Here is a 19,688-nt window from a genome sequence, read left to right as displayed (position 1 = left end):
ATCCACTTTATTGTAGTTGGTTGAACATAAATTCCTTGCTTGTGGTGACTGCATGTCTTTCATATGAAGTAATTTAATACACCCAAAGGCTGATATGAGATCAATGAGAGCCTTTTTGGATTTGGGAGATGAGAATCATTACTCAATGCATGCTGGGAGAGCGATTCATATTCAGAGTGGTACTATCCAGAGGCGTGCTGCCCACCGTCTCTGTGTGAGGTCCCAAAGAGCCGAGAAATTTGATTAGTTCTGCCATTTCTTCAGGCTAAAAAGGTCTTGGGCTGGCTTTAGCTTAGGTACCAAGCTAAAGGCGTTCTTCGGTCCTCAATGCCTTTATAAGGGGATGAAATGGTGAGTTTTATCCATCCTACCTGGCAAAATACCCAAGCTTTATTATTAGTACCATGTGTGGCTTTTGTTTGTCTTTTTTATTTATGTGGCTTACCATTTTGGACTTGAGCTTTGGTCAACTCATGTTGTGTCATGGGAGGGAAGACAAAATGCTATTTAAGTCCCATCAACAACAAAATTCTATAAGACTAAAGGAGGGACATTCGTTCATGTACGTTTGCTACTATCACTAAAAGTGGTGCATAATCGTTGTGTGTTTCCACAGGTGGAAATGCTGGAGCGCAAGTATGGAGGACGTTTTATAACCCGACATGCTGCACGCACGATCCAGACTGCCTTCCGCCAATATCAAATGAATAAGAACTTTGAGCGCCTCAGGAGTTCTATGTCGGAGAACCGCATGTCCAGGCGCATAGTTTTATCCAATATGAGAATGCAGTTTTCGTTTGAAGGACCTGAAAAAGTCCATAGTTCCTATTTTGAGGGGAAGCAAGTGTCTCTTACCGACGATGGTTCTAAACTAGGAGCCTTGGTGCAATCGGAGCGCGGGGAAATGGTCCCCGCCAACATAAAGTCGCCTGTGGGCCAGAGCGATTTCACGGATGCCATTACTGAGCTGGAGGACGTTTTCTCTCGACAAGTGAAGTCTTTGGCAGAGTCCATAGATGACGCTCTGAACTGTCGCAGCCTACATGGTGACGAGGGACAGCCAGAGTCAACCAGAGGACATCCAGACATAGAGAAAGAGGTTACCTACCAGGTCAAGCCTTCCCACATCAGTGACCACCGTAAGCGAGATGAGATGACAGCATCCTACAGTGATGTGACACTTTATATAGATGAGGAAGAGCTCTCCCCTCCTCTTCCTTTAACACAATCAGTTGAAAGACCCTCTAGCACAGAGTCAGATCTTCGCCTACGTTCATTGAACTCCTCACAGGATTACTGGTCTCTAGCTCATAAAGATGAAAAGGGCGACACGGACACTAGCTGCCGCAGCACCCCGTCTCTGGAGTGTCAAGAGCAGAGATTGAGAATAGACCACCTACCCCTGCTAACTATCGAACCCCCCAGCGATAGCTCAGTTGAGCTGAGCGACCGCTCTGACCGAAGCTCCCTCAAAAGACAGAACGCTTACGATCGGACCATCGCCAGCCAGCAGGGCAGCCCAAAACACATCCCCTCTCACGCGCTCCCACCACGGGGACCTGCTAGAGATGACGAGGCTCCTCGGCATCGGCCGCGGCAGCTGGAAAGCCACCTGGCAATCAATGGCACCGCCAACCGGCAGAGCAAATCAGAGTCGGACTTCTCTGACGGCGATAACGACAGCATCAACAGCACTTCCAATTCCAACGATACCATCAACTGCAGTTCAGAGTCCTCATCCAGGGATAGTCTTCGAGAGCAGACTCTCAGCAAGCAGACGTATCATAAGGAGACACGCAACAGTTGGGACTCCCCAGCGTTCAGCAATGATATCATCCGCAAGAGGCACTACCGCATTGGCCTGAACCTTTTCAACAAGTAGGTGAAGTATGAATGCATGCCTTTGGTTGTAGAAAGCTTGTTGGGAGAAGAGTATATGGGTGGAGTTTGCGTAAAACATCCAAATCCACTCCAGGTTTTTTCATTTTTTGTTATAAGCAAACTTCAAATTCGGTTACTGTAAAGGCGCAGTCACATTAGCAAAACTTTGGCTACATTTTGCTGACAAATTAGGTCCATTGTTAATAGTGTAGAGAAACAGCATGAAACTCAACATACTAACAGGATCGCTTCCAAATATTTAATTCTATTATACTTAACATGTTTTGTAAACCTTAAACGCTACAATTATGCATTTGACAGATGTCTTTATCCAAAGCGATTTACATTCAAGTGATCACACCTATGACTTTTGACCGCCATGCTCTACTGTTTTAGCTACAGGAACGCACCTCACGACAGGCAAAAATGATGCTCCTCATTCCCACACCGCTTACATAATTTTGGTTGGGAGGGTCATGTTTCATTTGTATTGAGTAATGATTTTCATTAGCACCAATCAGAGCTGTGTTATTAGCTGTGTTTTTTTAATTATCGTCTAAACCAAGCGCACAATGCACAGTAGTCATGTGTTTTCCTTTTCCAGACAGTCATTATAATTTTGGCGCGTTTATTTATTTAGTACGTGCCTGTGCATGCATTTGGTGCTGTCTGATTGATTGCCACTCGGTGCTCTAAATTTGATTAGCAATCAAGCAATTAGAACCATGATGAGAGCATTGCTGATCAAAGAAAGCACACAGTCCTCATAACCACAGTTTACCATCTTGCTCTGTGTACTTTTTTAAGCTTCTTACAGAAGTGTAGGGTTGATCTTTTTTTTTTTTTTGATCAGATTAAGATTAAGTGAAACTGTACATGTCTGTACATGTTTATATGCCAGTATGTGTGTGTGTTTGTTCATTTAAAGCTTTGCTTTAAAGGGGCCTCTAATCCTAGTCTTTGCACTGGGCCATTACTTTCCTTTTAATATAATGTTGTTGTTTTTTTTTAGTTTGACAGGGACATTGTATATTAATAAAAAATTCCTGTAAATGTACCAGGATTAGCCGAAGGCTATTTTTAATTCGTAGTTCCTGGAGAAGATAGTCAACCTAAAGAAAAAAATATTAAGAATACATAATAGAAAAATTGAATAGTTACACAATACAATAAAATCTATTTAAAAAAAATTGGATCAATTAAAAACAATGCTGCAAAATACAAACAATAATAGGATGGCTAGCAGATATAAGATTGTAATGTTGGAAAATCTCAATACTGATTAACCAATTCTTCAGTTGAACCCTAAATACTGTGTATATGTCTAGATCTCTAATAGTTGTCGGAATAGTATTCCATTCTTGTGCAGCTTTGGCAGAAAAACCAGACTAGCTAAATTTACTATGTTTAAACGGTATGAACCTTGTAGAACGATAATCAGTTACTCTAATACGAACTAGCTGACAAACAATAAATAACTGTATTCATCAAGCATACATTTGCATCTTTAACCATTACCATATTTTGTGGTAAGAACAACAACGTACTTGATCTGAGAGCTGCTTAGTCACACATTGGGACCAGTAAATGCACTGTTCAAACTCTTGATCTTCTTTTTTTGTCTCTAGGAAACCTGAAAAAGGCATCCAATATCTGATCGAGCGAGGATTTGTCCCTGACACACCTGTGGGAGTTGCCCATTTCCTGTTACAGAGAAAAGGGCTGAGTCGACAGATGATTGGCGAGTTCCTGGGCAACAGGCAGAAACAGTTCAACAGAGATGTTCTTGAGTAGGTTCCGAAAATTTAACTGGGTTAATTGGGTGTATTGTATAAAAATAAAAAATAAAAATCATCCAAAGTGAGATATACTACAAAGCCAAGTTATTTCAAATATAATACGCAGACATTTCCACGCGCATAACACGTTTTGTTTTGTGCATGTTACAAATTCTCCATAAAGCTAATATCACTGGAGCCTGTATGAATTTGTGTTCCCTCATGAGACAAACTGACCACCATGTGTAAGCCTTCCAAGCTCTTGTGGCTTTGAGCGCATAGAGTATCAAAGGTGGAAAACATCATAGTCTATTGTCTCAGAAATGGTTTTTTTACAATTGTATTGTGTACCCATAGCCATTAAGCGTCCTCTTCTTTTAAAAAAGAGTGCATTTAGGATCAAAGGTGGAAAGCATCACATTCTATTGTCTTTGAAACTGTTTTGTTCTTATTGTAACCACAACCATTTGCTGTAATTGTTAGTGTCACTGTGAAATTAGTAAGCATAATGACAAATGATTATTCCAGCCAGACCTCTGATGAATGATATATGGACTCTTACACTGCTTTATATTGTATATATTGACTGAGATGTCTGGGTTCGTACTTTTCAGACACCATGTGTCTGAGAATGAATCAACTCATTTTCTCTCAAGTTAACTCATCCTCCCTTTTCAGTCTGAAAGTAACAGTCAAGATAATAGGGACAGATAAAACCATGCAGTCTGTGTTCAGCACTTTTTTTTAAAGGCACTTCCTTAAAATCAGTAAATCTTGACATGCCAGATTAAATGGACTCTGAGTATCCCTGGAGCAAAATGTCCCTCAGTTTTCTTTGTATCCCCCACGATTGTGATTTAGAGACTGATAGAACTTGCTTTTATCTGAAAGACTAAATTTGACTAAAAGCAATGACCACTCTCGGTTTAAAATATCGTCATGTTTGCTGTGATCAAATACGTGGAATAGAATGTAATTTTGTATAGAAGATTCGATTCATCACGAATATACTGTGGTGTAGGAAAGAAAGCGGCAGTTCTTTGAATACTCTGTTCTTTATCTTTTTTCCAGCTGTGTGGTAGATGAGATGGATTTCTCTGGAATGGAGCTGGATGAAGCCTTGAGAAAATTCCAGGCGCATATCCGGGTGCAGGGAGAGGCACAGAAGGTCGAGCGACTCATTGAAGCCTTCAGGTGAAAAACAATTCAATTGATGCTTTAATGTGTTGCAAACAAAAGCATATTTAAAGGGGTAGTTCACCCAAAAATAAAATCACTGGCTCAAATGATACACACTGAAAATAATATTTTGTAATGAATCTCAAAGAGAGAGTGTGGAAATCAAGATTTTCATTGGATACTGACAAAACACTATTTCTTTGGGGATATTCAAATTAATTAACCAATCATTAATACCATTGATCAGCTTTGATACCAGCTTTGATGGTTTTAATACCAAAACATCAACCAAACATGGATGTTTTTCCACTTTTCCACAAATGAATATTGTTATTATGCTTTGATTGATACTGTGTAGCTGCTTTGATTTGACCTGACAAATGTCGGTCTGCTCCTCTAAAAAAAACTACAACGTTGCTTCAGAAGATGTGGAATTTAGCTCATGAGTCATATGAACTACTTTTATAATACTTTAATGAGGCTTGTTTGACATTTTTTGAACTTGACAACCTCAGCGTTAATGTTCATTTTCTTGAAAAGAGTGGACAGGATATTCACTTAAAATTTGCCTTTTGTGCTCCACATTGACATAATATATGAGAGAATTTAATTTTCTTGTGAACTGTCCCTTTAAGAGAAGCTTGGTAATTACATAATGAAAATGGCTTTAAAGTTCATTTTTGTTTATATCCCATAAGAAGTCTCTAGGATAGTTTGTTTTCTTGGCATTTATTAGATCGCACCAACTCAAAAGCATAATACACTCCCTCAGCCCTCAGAGAACATTGTTCGATCGGATCTCAAGGACTGTTTGTCATTTGAGTGATCGCACCAGCTTACAATGAGTACGAAGATCATTCCGACGGTTGCCTTCACCACCCTCAGACCCAAAAAATATTGTTATTGCTAAACCCTTTCAGCCAGACATATTCTTTCTGAATGAACTGTTTAAAGTCCATTTAAGTGTTATCTAAGAGAACATAGCTCTTTACCACGATGGCAGTTTTACCATTCTCTGATCATGCTAGTGCATCCAGAACCAATTACTCACTAGAGCAACTATTGATTCTGTGGAAGTGGCGTCTCATATTAATGCTTCACTTTGTTCATTTGTTGTTGTTTTTCATTTCCATTCAGTCAGCGCTACTGCATCTGCAACCCAGGGGTGGTACGTCAGTTTAGGAACCCAGATACCATCTTCATCCTGGCGTTTGCCATTATACTCCTCAACACAGACATGTACAGCCCAAACGTGAAGCCGGAGAGGAAGATGAAACTGGAGGACTTTGTAAAGAACCTTCGCGGTGAGATTCACATTACACACATTATACTGCAACAGAATCTATTTCATCCATTGTTATTCAGAGGTGTTATACTACAAAAGAGAATACTTAAAGGGATACTCCATTTTTTATTTTTTTTTAATTTTTTTTTTTGGAAATAGGCTCATTTTACAACTCCCCCAAAGTTAAATAGTTGAGTTTTACCGTTGTAGAATCCATTCAGCTGATTTTCTGATATTTAGAACAATGTCAGTAATCCGACAGTTTCTGGTCTCATTGACTTCCATAGTAGGAAAAAATATATTATGGAAGTCAATGGGATCAGAAACTGTCTGGTTACTGATATTCTTCTAAATATCAGAAAATTGGCTGAATGGATTCGAAAACGGTAAAACTTGGAGTTGTAAAATGAGCCTATTTCCAAAAAAAAGTGGAGTATCCCTTTAAATGTGCTCAAATTATTATTATATAGAATTATGGATTTACAAGATTGCTCACTACTGCACTATGTTGGTTTGTTTGTATGTATGTCTGACTGTTAAATTAAAAAAAAAAAAAAAAAATGTGCTCAAATTAAGCTTAGTACATGTGCTTTAAACTGATTAATGGTCTCATTGGGATAGCAATGACATCTTTCTGGTCACAACCTTGCATAATAATTGGAGCAAAGCAAACAGCGATTCACCTTTAACTTAGATATGTTAATAATATACTCTCATTGTGCTTCGAATTCTTTCCTAAAATTTCTGTAAATCATTTACGTGTCCTAATTATCCATGGGCTTTTATTGCAAAGGGGTGGATGATGGCGAGGACATCCCTCGAGAGATGTTGGTGGGCATCTATGAGCGAATCCGGAAACGAGAGCTTAAGACAAACGAAGACCACGTGTCCCAGGTGCAGAAGGTGGAGAAACTCATTGTTGGCAAGAAGCCGGTGAGTGTCATGGTCACTTTTGTCTTCCACACTTCTATCCAAAGTAACTTGCAGTGCCTTCATTGCAGGAGCAGTCCGTCTCTATCCATCATGTTGTGAACTTCCATTGACCCCGGTTCTAGAAATGACGCTTTATCGATTCCAGTCATGGTCCACTGATGTGAAATGATCCAAACCCTTTGGTTAAACATGTTCATTCCCCCCACCTTTTGTGTGTTTGTATGCTTACTCCATGCAGTATAGATCTATAGGTTTAATCATTCTGTCAGTCACCTCTTTTTTGTCCTCAATAGACACATGACATTGAGACTCTGAGAAGGTTCTTTATCTACAAGATGTTCTCTTTTATGACAGATCTAATATCTCAAGACCTTCACGGTATCTGACTGTGCATGCATGTAAGTCATGTGGGAAGGGTTGCGTGATGCTCTGCAGTGATAAATGGGATTTGCTTTTCCACAAAAGCCTTAAGAGTACTCTAAAGATGAAATCTACTGACAGGTAGAACTGACAGGCTGAACTCAACCACCTTTTCATGCAGTACAGCGAGTTACAACCATAGAAATTATTCAGAGGAGGAACCATGTTCAATGTGATGCAAAATGAAAATGATAGACAAGTGGGTTTTTTTGTTTTGGCTGAATGATTAATAAAAAAAATCGATTTTTGAATTAAATGTATTATTTTTTATCAATATATTGATTTTTTTATCAATATATTGATTTTTTTTATTATTATTATATTGCTTTTTGTGACTCTTTAAATAGTATAAAGTTGAAAAGAACAGCATTTATTTGAAATAGAAGTCTTGATCAATTGAATGTGTGTCCTTGTCTTTGTTGATTTAAAATAAAAGCATGTAGTTTGTTAGACCACTAGTTAATGCGTCTATGCAAGGCAAGTTTATTTATGTAGCACATTTCATACACAATGGTAATTCAAAGTGCTTTACATACATACAATAAATTCAAATAATCAAAAGAAATCAGAGTAATTAAAACAGTTTAGAATAGTAAAGGCCATAGTCTACCCTAACTAAAGTCTGTTAGCTTGATGGATGTATATCTGGAGAGTGGTATCTTAAGAAAAGTGTTGAAGATAAGTACAATATACATCATGCCTCCAACAGAGTTGGTCTCTCCCAAGAATAAATTAACTGAAGCTGTTGCATCTTCATGCCTGTCACACAGTCGGATTTGGAAGCACTGTGGGTTTTCAGAGCTGAAATAATTAACATTTTAAGCTGTAATGGAATTGGTACACATGACTTAGCTGCCAGTAAAGCCTTCTCCCTGTTGTATCTTCCACACATCTTTGGAGAGGACATAATGGAGATCTCCCGTGGAGCTCAAATAGAAGGCTTCTGTGCCCGAGACCCCTGCCTACAGACACTGCATCTCGGGCACTGTAATTAGGTTTCTCGAAAATGGGCGAGACTTCCTGTCACAGTTTCAAGAAGCAGCAGTTTGGCTCCTCATTAACCTCCCTTCTCACCCCATTCATACAGTACAGCTCACATATGACAGGTAGACGGAGGGGGTCTTAATAACGAGAGAGAGAGACCACTCTCTGACCTTCAAGCCTCCCTTCAGTCTTCTCGCTTTAATTCTTACTCATCCGTCTCGTGTTTTTCTCTTTTCAGATTGGCTCTCTGCACCATGGCCTTGGATGTGTAAGTATAACGTTTACTTTTTTTTTTATTCCATTGATGCCGTTCAACAATTTAAATCTTACAATTTTTTTTTTTTTTTTGCAAAATACATATGTTTTAATCAAATAAATGATTTATACATACATTATGAAATAAAACCTAATAATTTTTATATCTATTTTATGTTACTAACTGAATTATTTATTCTATATACTCTATATACTATCTGCTATTTTTTTGGATAAAATAAGTGAAAGTAGTATCCTTCATTATGGTCAGTTTTTCAAGTATAATGTTGTAGGTTGGAGGGTTGGAATAAATAAATATTATTTTAAAAATGTATTATTAAAGAAAACCAATGATTAGACCTATTTTATGTTACTGCATACTAGAATATAGTGTATACTGTATGCTATCTATGATTTCTTAAAAAAAAATATTTTGCACATTTTAAAATAGTATGCTACATTGTTGTCAAATTATCTTGTTTTTACCTAATTTAAATGTTTTTGTAGAATTTGACAGTCCAGTCAAATATCAAATCAGGAAAAAATATGTTAAAAATATTGGAACTGGTAATGGCAGGGCAAGTCGAGTGCATTGCATTTTTGGATACAGCTTTCTATGCAGTATGCTCTATAGTATACTGCTTTTTTATTCAGTGTCATCTGGTTATTCTATACATACAGAAAATGTGTGTACTCTGCAGTGTACAGTATATAAATACGTACTATATACTGCAACAATACTTTATATTCTGAACATGTCTAGGATCTCATTTATGGACCAGGTTCGGGCTAAGCGATATTTGTTGCCCACATACAGGTGCTGTCCCTACCACATCGCAGGCTGGTATGTTACTGCAGGCTGTTCGAAGTGCCGGACCCTAATAAACCTCAGAAGTTGGGTCTCCACCAGAGAGAGATCTTCCTGTTCAATGACCTTTTGGTGGTAAGAAAGCACACACATCATAGCCCAAGACACATGAAAACAGAAAAAAAATGAGAGCGAACAGTCTTCCTGTACATCATAGCGTCTTTTGTTATGTTGTTATGTTCTTGTTGTTATGATGGTGTAATGGTCAGCAAGACATTCTTAGCCCAATTCTAGCTTAGTAAGTGTACATCATGACAGTCAGAAAGTGTTACTCAGCTTTTCCGGAGGCTTAAAGGGAAGATAATTAGGAGCAGATGGAGTCCTAATCTGACTGCTTTTGATTCAGGTCACTAAGATTTTCCAGAAGAAGAAGAATTCGGTGACGTACAGCTTCAGGCAGTCCTTCTCTCTTTACGGGATGCAGGTGCTTCTGTTTGAAAACCAGTGTAAGTACTCTCAGCGAAGGGTCAAAGCCCCTTTGACCCCATATTACCCTTTTCTGGACTATGTTGAACCTTATTCATACAGTTTGATTGCACACTCTCACTTTCATACTGCCGTGTCATGTAAAAACCAGGCTCCGGAAAACACGAAACAGGTGTTAAAGGTCATGAAATCCTTTTGCTTTTAATCGAAAACAAATTCATTCTCAAAGTGTTGTGTATTAGGATGTATTCTCCCACAAAAAGATTAAAATCTCTGTCATATGCGATGGTGAAATGTGAGAATATCGATTAGCCTGTCACTCTGAAAAGGGCACGTCCGAGTGCCGTCATGATCCGCCAGTGTGTAAATATTCCCCTCCCGCCGCTGCTTTTCAGATTACCCCAATGGAGTGCGTCTCACTTCAGCTCTTCCAGGCGCGGACATTAAGGTTCTCATTAACTTCAACGCCCCCAACCCGCAAGACCGCAAGAAGTTCACAGATGACCTGCGGGAATCCATCGCAGAGGTGCAGGAGATGGAGAAGTACAGAATAGAGTGTAAGCAGCTCTCATTCACTTTCATTATGTTGGAAAAGAGTGACCAGGATAGTCCATATGGGTCTCAAACAATATGGTGCTTTTTCAAATGACTTGTACTACAAACCCTGTCTAATGTTCGTTGTGCTGAAGTAAAATGACATGTGAAATAACATGATCTGTGGTGGGGTTTTTTTCACAGCTGAACTGGAGAAGCAAAAAGGCGTGGTCCGTCCCAGCATTTCCCAGAGCTCAGGTCTAAAGAAAGACACGGGAAATGGCAATTTGAGTCGCACCAGTCTGGATGACAGCTACGCCATAGGTGAAGGCCTCAAGAGAAGTGCCCTCAGCAGCTCCTTACGTGACCTTTCAGATGCAGGTGAGTGTACAGACCCACATGACAGGATGTGCTTTTGGCTTTATCTGTCACAACCTCTGATTATTTTGTGCAGTCTTGTCCAAACAATACTTCGCCTCTTGCCAAAGTAGAGCGCTGAATGCTTGCTTCTAAATTGGTGTTTTTCCACAACCATTAGTGTAGCCTCAATTATTTTTTAATTAGAGCTGGGTGATATATCAAATACTCACATGATTTTATTGCCAATTTAAAATTAATAATTTGATTTGTTTAATGTGTTCTTATTGGACCATTAGTTATTCTAAAGACTTTACCAATTTGATTAGTTTTATGGTCCTTGTCTAGTGAAAATCAGTATTGGGAAAGCATGTTTCGATTATTTATTTTTCTTATTTTTACCAGTTTTGTTATTGTAAACTAAAACCAAAATAATTGATTTTTTTTTTTTTTCGGTAATTGAAATATAAATATTAGATGAAAAACATAACCCTATATCACCCAGCCCTGTTATGAATGTCCTTCGCCATGGCTAATGACGCTAGAAGCATCCTGACAAATATTATCCTCCACATTCGTTTTTTCCCACTCTGTAAATGAACCTTCACACAATTTGCGAGCTGTGATATCTTCTCACTCTATTCAGCAGATGCTTTTGAGCCCTAAACATGGCAGTCACTACACAGGAAAAAAAAAAGGATAGTGTGAAGTGTGACCTCACATGCCTTCTCTGTTAGAACAATCAGTTCACAGCGTAGTCACACTCCTTAAGTGTGAATTGAACTCGACCAAGCTGGTCGTTGAGTCTGACGACAGGAGACACTACACATGAGAAACTGAGAGATATCTGGAAAAGCTATGAATATCCAACTGAAGCACTGAAATGTGTGCAGTATCTTGCACTGTATTATAATGTGTTAAGAAGAATCTAGCTCTGCTAACATTGTCATTCTGTCATTCAATACTTATTTCAGATTGACGATTGTTTCATACTGCTAGTCTGAGCTGCCACATTTGTATTTGACCATACATCAAAAAAGAATAATAATTTTTTTTGTACTGTTTTTGCTTTTTTATTTTTTTGTCCATTTGCTTCGGTGGATCTAGTTTAGGGATTGGGGCTTGCACGATATAGGACAAAAACGTTGCGATGTTTAGAAATAAAATTAGAACGAGTGGGGTGATTTTGTTGGAGATTGCAAAATAAAAATGATTTAAAAAGCTGGACAACTCCGGAAGAATCTTCTTCTTGTGGGAACCATTTTTGGGGGTTGATCTTTTTTTTCCACTTGGGTTTACTTGGTTTAATATATATAACTTTAAGTTTGCAGTTCAGAATAAATTCAGAATAAAATAATAATTATTGTGATTATTATTAAATGATATATTAACCAAAATAAGAATATATTGTAATACTAATATTTATATCTTATTTTTTATTTATTTTTTTCATTTTCAAACATTAAACCATCAAGCTTTTATTCCATTCAATCGAATTCAATCCAGTTTGATTGTGGTCCGGTGAAGCTCTGTATCATGTGATTGAGCATTGCCACTCTGGAGCCGGTAGCGCGTATATTTACTGAATTACATTGCATATCAATTTTAATTTGGTATATTGTGCAGCTCTAATAGGAATCTTCAGTTTGCTTGTAGTCATCAAAACCCAGTTTGCTTAAGACACTTGTTGAAGATGTAGCTGTACTATGCTTCTTGATGTTAGGACCAGTGTACCCTCATCCTCTGGCCCTTTAAAAGCTCCCGACCCACCTGGCTCTACCCTCCCTCCCTTTTCAGACTACGGCTGCTTGCTTCATGTCTCAATAGCGCCCCTGTAGGCAGGCAGGATATATATATACGCTTCTACATGCGCCTCTATAAATCTGACTGTTCAGCGCGCTCTAATCTATCATATTGCATGTCTCGCTCAGGCAAGCGGGGGCGCCGCAGCAGTGCAGGATCTCTAGACAGCAATATGGAAGTAAGTACCGTGATATAGGATGCAAGAACCTACAACAGGCCACTATTCTGTGTGACAATGTTGCATTTTGAAACTGCAACTTTGCTTTGTTTATTTCTTTCTTTCTCTGGCCTGTTCCATCTTTTTTTTCTTTTTGGTTGCTTCTTTGCTCAGTAGTTTCAACTATCTGTATGTGTGTGGTGTTGTTTTTGGACTAAGTAGGCCACCCTGCATGCATGAGCAGCCTGTTCCTGTGGAGCTTATGTGGAATGACGGGCAATTCTGCCCCCGTGGCTCACATCACATATCATAACATCTCCACGGTCCAACTTAGTCAGCATGATTCAACTAATGCAAACATCCCATGTCACGTACAGTGGGCTGCGTTGCCTTGTTCCTTTGTAAAATGTTTTATTTGATTCCCGATGGCATGTTTCACTTGGCAGCTGCAAGTGAACAATAGTGTTCTGTTAGAGTACTTCAAAAAGTGCCAGGCTTCATTTCCTCACCGACCTCCAACCACTTGACCTCTTCCTCTCCAGCCCTAAAGCACCTTTTACCTTTTGGAATGCCTCGAAATCTGTGTGCAGATAAGAATGAGAAACAGGGGAGGGAGTATAGCAAATGATCGACGCTATAACTGACTGGATTTGGATTGCCATTCATTTAGTCCGTATAGGTTATCACATGTGCCTGTTTGATTGACAGCCTATCCTAGAATGCAGGAATGCCCATATGCTCGCTTTAACATCACAAAATGCTGACTAACTCAATCTTGCCTGTTTCAGCTTTTGCATGTAATGCATGGCTTTCAGGGATCTGCTTCTTTTATAAATGCATTAACTGCTGATGGATGATCATGATGCATTGCTTGAGTGCTGGGTCCTTGTTTGATATAAAAGGAATGATTTTTGAGTACTTTTATCTTTTATGTGATACTATTTGGGGAATTAGCTTTCTGGTCTGTGTTACAGTACTGTTCAAAATGTTTGGGATCGGTAAAATTATTTTTAATAATTTGAAAGAAACTTGTACGATGCATTAAAAGTGACAGTAAAGACATTTATAATGTTATAATAGGTTCCTATTTCAAATAAATGCTTTTTCTTCAAAAAAATAGTTTCCACAAAGGCAAGGCAAGGCAAGGCAAGTTTATTTATATAGCACATTTCATACGCAATGGCAATTCAAAGTGCTTTACATAGAAGAAATTAAAATAATCAAAAGAAATCAGAATAATTAAAACAGTTTAGAATAAAAAATAAGAAAATAAAAAACAAATAAAAAACAAAAATAAATATTAATGCAGCACAGCTGTTTTTAATATTGATAATTATAATACATTTTTTTATTGAGCTGCAAATCAGCATATTAGAATTATTTCTGAAGGATCATGTACACTGAAGACTGGAGTAATGATGCTGAAAATACAGATTTGCCATCACAGGAATAAATTACCATTATTTTAAAATGTAGTAGTTATAAAAAAATAACTGTTTTTACTTTATTTTGGTCAAATGAATGCAGCCTAGGTGCACATAAGCCTATCAAAAATATTTAAACATAACAAGACCCCAAAATATTTAATATAAAATACAAAATATATAATATAAAATACTTAAACAGGACCCCAAACTTTTGACCGGTAGGCTATTTCTGACCTATGACTTAAAGTATATGAAATATTTCATTATTAGTGATGGGAATCATTATGAATTGAATTGAATTCCCCTTATTTTGATTCTGAATCTACCGGATGTTTTTTTTTTCTTCCAACAAATATACTAATCAAAACTTTTTAGTTACATTTCAGTGCTTTTTATTAATAAATAAAGTGCAATTTATCATGTCAAAGCTCTGCTTTGAATGTGTCTTTAACTACACATTGCTTTATAATCAACTAGTCAATAACTCCACTGATTTAAGTGCCACAGTAACAATTTATGGTTCTTCTTGATTTGGACATGACAAAAGGAATGACTTCAGTTCATGAATGAAATCGAATTATTCAGTGAGCGAGCCATTAGACTGATTAAAACCAATAACTAATGGGTCCAGAACTCATTTGTGAGTCCTTTTAATGACTGAATCAAATGAACTGGCTTATAAGAGTCATTTGTAAATGAACTTGACCATGCTGGTCCAAAGATATGGACTTTCAAGTAGGTGTTTGTTTGTTAAATAGAAAAATGAATTGGTTCCCAACCCTAATAATTACACATTTAAATCAACCTAACATTTAAAAATTCAGAATCCAGAATGTGAAATCTATAATAAATGGAACTGTTGACTCATTGAGCATGCAGTACACATCTCGTGTTTAACTTTGCCATTCTTCTCTCTCCCTCGTCCTCCCGCAGGGGTCCATCATTAGCAGCCCCCACATACGGCGCCGAGCCACTTCCAGCCGCGACTGCCCCTCCCGCCAGCAGTCCATCCCCAACTCCTCCTCTCTCCTAGGCTCCATATTCGGCACCAAGCGGGGCAAGTCGCCCTCTCTGGCCACCCAGTCCTCCCACCCCTCCCACCCGACACTAATCTCTCACACCCCGCACCCTACCAACCTGCACCACACGGCCCGTGATGTCGTCACCGTCACTGAGACCCAAGCCCAGATGCACCCCCACCACGCTCAGTTTTGCCACATGCAGAACCCCCCTCCGTACCACCACCACCATCACTACCACCCCCCAGCGCACATTCAACACCCGCCCCACCAGTTCCACCCCACGCCCGGCCCCTCTTCCTCTCACAGCCACTCGCACGGCCCCCACGGCCACGGGACGCACCGAGACCTGTCGCACCCCACCCACTCCCAGCACGCCCCTCACCACCACAGCCAGCCTCCGGCCCCCCCTCCGGCGGCCAGCAGCACCAAGCCCAAACACAGCGGCATCAGCACTGTGGTTTGAGCCCCTCCGCAAACTCTTTCCTCTTGGGAATGGGACCGTTCCGAGCGGGCTGACTGTTGGGCCTCCGTTTAGATTGTAACGTGCGACGGATTGTTGCTGCCTACCAGGATATGAACAAAAAAGGGGCACCTTGACTCACGTTTTAACTCATCCAGCGCCCGTTTCCTCTGGGAAAGGGAGCCACAATGTGTAGCACTGGGGCGGCTAGAACTCCAGTCATCAGTTATTGCTCCAGCTGTAGAGCCCCAGACAAAGCTGCTGCTGCTTCTTCTTTTAGGCTCCATTTTAGAGACTCTCAACCTTCTCGACTCTGGCGGTGAAGCAAAAGCATGCGCAAAAGACCGTGGCAACTGTTTTCTTGTACTTAATTACCTAAATGCATTAACAAATAGCCTGCTTATTAGTTTGCAGAAACTATGTTTTTGCTAGAACAGCGGTTTGAGATAACAGTCTGTCGAAGTCAGTCAAAAGCGAGTGGTGTTCCAGTATTTAATGTAGCTGTAGACCACACATTTCTGTGATATAGTTAGGGGACTATAACGTGCCAATGATTAAAAAGCAGTGACTGAGTTAATCAGGAAAAAAAAAAGAAAAAAAGATTTGCTTTGTGTATGTCGTACATATAGTATTTTGTAAAATAATAATAATATTAGCAGCTATTGTTATTATTGGTATAGGACAAAAATGATCCGAAGCCTCAGATAAAATCTCAGTATTCTCTGTGTACTCACGACGTAGGAGTTACTAGTTTTCACTGATACTGAACTCGGTAGGTGGCCAATTGAACAACGTGGAAATCATTGGTTGCCTTGGGAGTTGGAAGATTCTCCCGGAATCTCCGGCTTGTGTTCGCACCACCTCCTTTGGGATCTACATAGCGCAAACCAATCACAGGGACTTTGGGAAGGGGGAGGGCGGAACAAGGGAGCTCACTGGTGTGATGGATCCTCCACGGCCTCGACTCATCGGTCCCGGCCACTGCTGCAACATGCTTTTATTTTTTTAACTATTTTTTTAGAGATGAATAAAACAATATGAAACAAATGTACATTTGAAGATGTTTATGGCAAAGCCGGTGCAATGAAAAGGCTATTTTGACGTCTAACATTAGGGGGTAGTGTTTGTGTCGGAGGAAAGCAGGCTGATCGAATTCTCTCCCCATATTTTAGAAGCTTAGTTTGTGCTGAGATGTTGATTTTTCTCAGCAGGCTGAGCGTGTGCCCTCTTCTACGTGGAAATGAAGTAGATTTGATACATATTCTTCTGTCAATCCTGTGAGAATGCCTTTCACTTGCTCAGAAACACAGCTAATGTAATGTAATCTTATGTAAACTGCATATTATATGTAGCAGTGGGTCGGATGGATGTGTTCTCACTCGAAACGGATTTGAACATGTTTTTTCACACATATCCCCTTTCTTGGTTCAATTTTTGACTTGTTTTGTACTGTAAGTAGATATAAATGGTGTCGGAGCCGTGATTCGATGTGTTCGTTTTGCGTTTTGACGCTCTTTTAACTCAAGCACAGAGCTTCTGAACAGCACTTGTCTTTGTAAATAATCACTACTTAATGTACAGAAACCACGGCTGAAATGAGCTCGCTCTCTCAGCAGTTACGACATATGCTGTGCGTTGTTTCTCTTTTTTCTCTTTTTTTAAACTAATCATGTGCAATATATATGTTTCGGTTTTGTAAATTCGGTTTGTTTGTTTTTGTTATATCATATTTCTAACATCATATAGCCTACGTCTGACCCCGTTTTGTTTCTCGCCCACACCGACAACTCGTTCTCCCTGGTCTCTGTTTTACCTACAACCTACAGTCAGGAATGTCAGCTAAAGTACTCTTGCATGTATATTGTACAAAATATTCTCTAGATATTGCATATTTCCAGAGATATTATCAGTGTTACAGTTGACCGTTGTTAAATGAGTGATGATGATGATGATGAACATATTAAAATCTGTAGACTTCTCTTCATTCAAACCCTCTTTATCCTGTTTCGCACCAAAATAGAATCAATTAGGAGACATCAGTTTATTGTTTATCTGGGCTTAAAAATTAAACACTGATCGTAATTTATAAAGCAAAATATTAGCCGGTAGCCGAATCGCAATGAAGTGTCGCAAGGGCACGTCCGTATAGTAATAGGAGCTTATGGATAATCTAGCTTAAATCCGCGTCTATGTCATTATCAGATTTCATAACACCTGGCTTGTTCCCAAGATGCACCGAGGCCAGTAATTTGTACAGTACAACATTAATCAGACTAGGACAGTCCATCTCTGTGTACGAATGCGTTCACCCGAAGCCATTTCTGACTAAACAACCGACTGTAAATTCAGAGAGCTGTCAGGCTGTCAGTCTTTTTGTATGTTTTTTTTTTTTTTTTTTTTTAGGTTTTTTCACCTTTGTATTGAATGTTTTTAATGGATTTCAGTGCAGTATATTTGTAAATGTTGTGCTTCAGCTTTGTATAGTAGGCCTACTGGACGGTCAAGTCAAAACGTCACAAAGCGTTGCATGCTGATGCCCAGCACCTCTGGTTGAAATGTGAGCTTATTTAAAAATGAAGAAATGTGCTTTCTTTTTATTTTGTTCTTTCTCATCTTTTGTTTGTTTGATTGGTTGGTTTTATGGTTTGTTTCTGTTTTGTTTGTGATGTTGGCTTGCTGTTCCATTTTATTGTGTGCCACTGCATCTCGGCATGTGTATCGTTTGTTTACTCCCTAAAAAGATCATTACACTTCTGTTTTGTTTGTCTGTTTTCTATAAAAAAAAGCCTGTTGCTGTATATATCAAACCAATGTGAGAAATTAGAAGAAAAAAAAGCATATCATATAGAAATCTATTATGGATGATAAAGGGAAAGTATACGTGTTGGCGGTTTGTTTGAAGTGTACATAATCTGTATTATACTTTTTTGTTTTTCGCTCAGCCATCGGATTGACGGTGTAGTCCTTTTCCACCTTAAAAAGACTCATATTAACATGACACTGCTTCTGCTACCAAATGTACTTATTGAATTTGTCATAGGATCTTCTTTATTAAGCCGACTGTTACATGACTCTCACCGCCTTTCATGTGCGTCCACTCAAACATACATTTCTTTTCTTTTCTTTTTTTACTACCAAATGAGAAGAGGAGAACTATGGTTTTAATATGCATTCTGTTTTTAAGTAGATGATGAGACCCTATTGATGTTTAACTATAACTGTGACCATGTTGAGAACATGAAATAAAACAATATACCATAAACCTGTATTGTTCTGCATTAAAGCACACATTATGTTGATGTAAATCAATTTGAATGCATGTCCTTAGCATTTTCTGTGGATTCTCAAAATGAATAATCTCTTATAGTTAGATATGAGGCATTAGAACTAGCCTTCAAAACTCTCCAAAGCCTTTGCTGAATTCATCATAAAAGTCTGTTTGAGTCAGCAAGGTCGTTGTTTAACATTGTGGTTTTATGAAAGTTTTGGTGGCTCTTAGAATCCTTGCAACAGTCTTTCTCTTTCTAACCTATTTTTAGTCTTCTCAGCATCCTTTATAAACTCTTTTGTTTGAGTTCACAAATAATATCTTTGTTTGTGGATGACAAACTCATGGTAAGTACTGGAATTGGAATATCAAACAAATCTTGCATTATACGCAGCTGAATTAGACATATTAAGACAGATTAATAGTTTTATTCAGCAAGGACACATTGATAATGGCATTTATGATATTACAAATGATTTCTGTTTCAAATAAATGCTGTTCTTTTGATATTTCTATGCATCAAAGAATCCTGAAAAAAATGTAGGCTATTATGGTTTCCACACACAAAAAAGTAGCACCACTGTTTTCAACATTGATCGTAATAAATGTTTCTTGAACAAATCAGCATATTATAATGATTTCTGAAGGTGA

At 38.6% G+C, this 19,688-nt stretch overlaps 1 protein-coding gene across 8 annotated transcripts in view; it reads left to right on the top strand.

Moving 5' to 3' along the window:
- The window catches only part of iqsec1b (IQ motif and Sec7 domain ArfGEF 1b), a 165,007-nt gene extending 145,970 nt beyond the window's left edge, over window positions 1-19,037 (top strand). For 7 of the 8 annotated variants that reach the window (XM_039673417.2, XM_039673418.2, XM_039673421.2 and 4 more), the window contains 12 exons: window positions 617-1,878; window positions 3,510-3,671; window positions 4,731-4,853; window positions 5,976-6,142; window positions 6,917-7,056; window positions 8,699-8,728; window positions 9,533-9,658; window positions 9,930-10,029; window positions 10,405-10,566; window positions 10,748-10,924; window positions 12,832-12,881; window positions 15,221-19,037. In XM_039673417.2, the coding sequence (XP_039529351.2) occupies window positions 617-1,878; window positions 3,510-3,671; window positions 4,731-4,853; window positions 5,976-6,142; window positions 6,917-7,056; window positions 8,699-8,728; window positions 9,533-9,658; window positions 9,930-10,029; window positions 10,405-10,566; window positions 10,748-10,924; window positions 12,832-12,881; window positions 15,221-15,772 (3,051 nt within the window). In that variant the 3' untranslated portion in view covers window positions 15,773-19,037. The remainder of the gene's footprint in view (window positions 1-616; window positions 1,879-3,509; window positions 3,672-4,730; window positions 4,854-5,975; window positions 6,143-6,916; window positions 7,057-8,698; window positions 8,729-9,532; window positions 9,659-9,929; window positions 10,030-10,404; window positions 10,567-10,747; window positions 10,925-12,831; window positions 12,882-15,220) is intronic. The other variant, XM_039673422.2, reaches the window with a different exon arrangement.
- The last annotated feature ends 651 nt before the right edge of the window (window positions 19,038-19,688 follow it).

Source organism: Pimephales promelas, chromosome 21 (assembly GCF_988280905.1).
Source record: "Pimephales promelas chromosome 21, fPimPro1.hap1.1, whole genome shotgun sequence".
Lineage (NCBI taxonomy): Eukaryota > Metazoa > Chordata > Actinopteri > Cypriniformes > Leuciscidae > Pimephales > Pimephales promelas.
The sequence above is the reverse complement of the archived record's forward strand: the minus strand, read 5'-3'. Positions and strand labels throughout refer to the sequence as shown.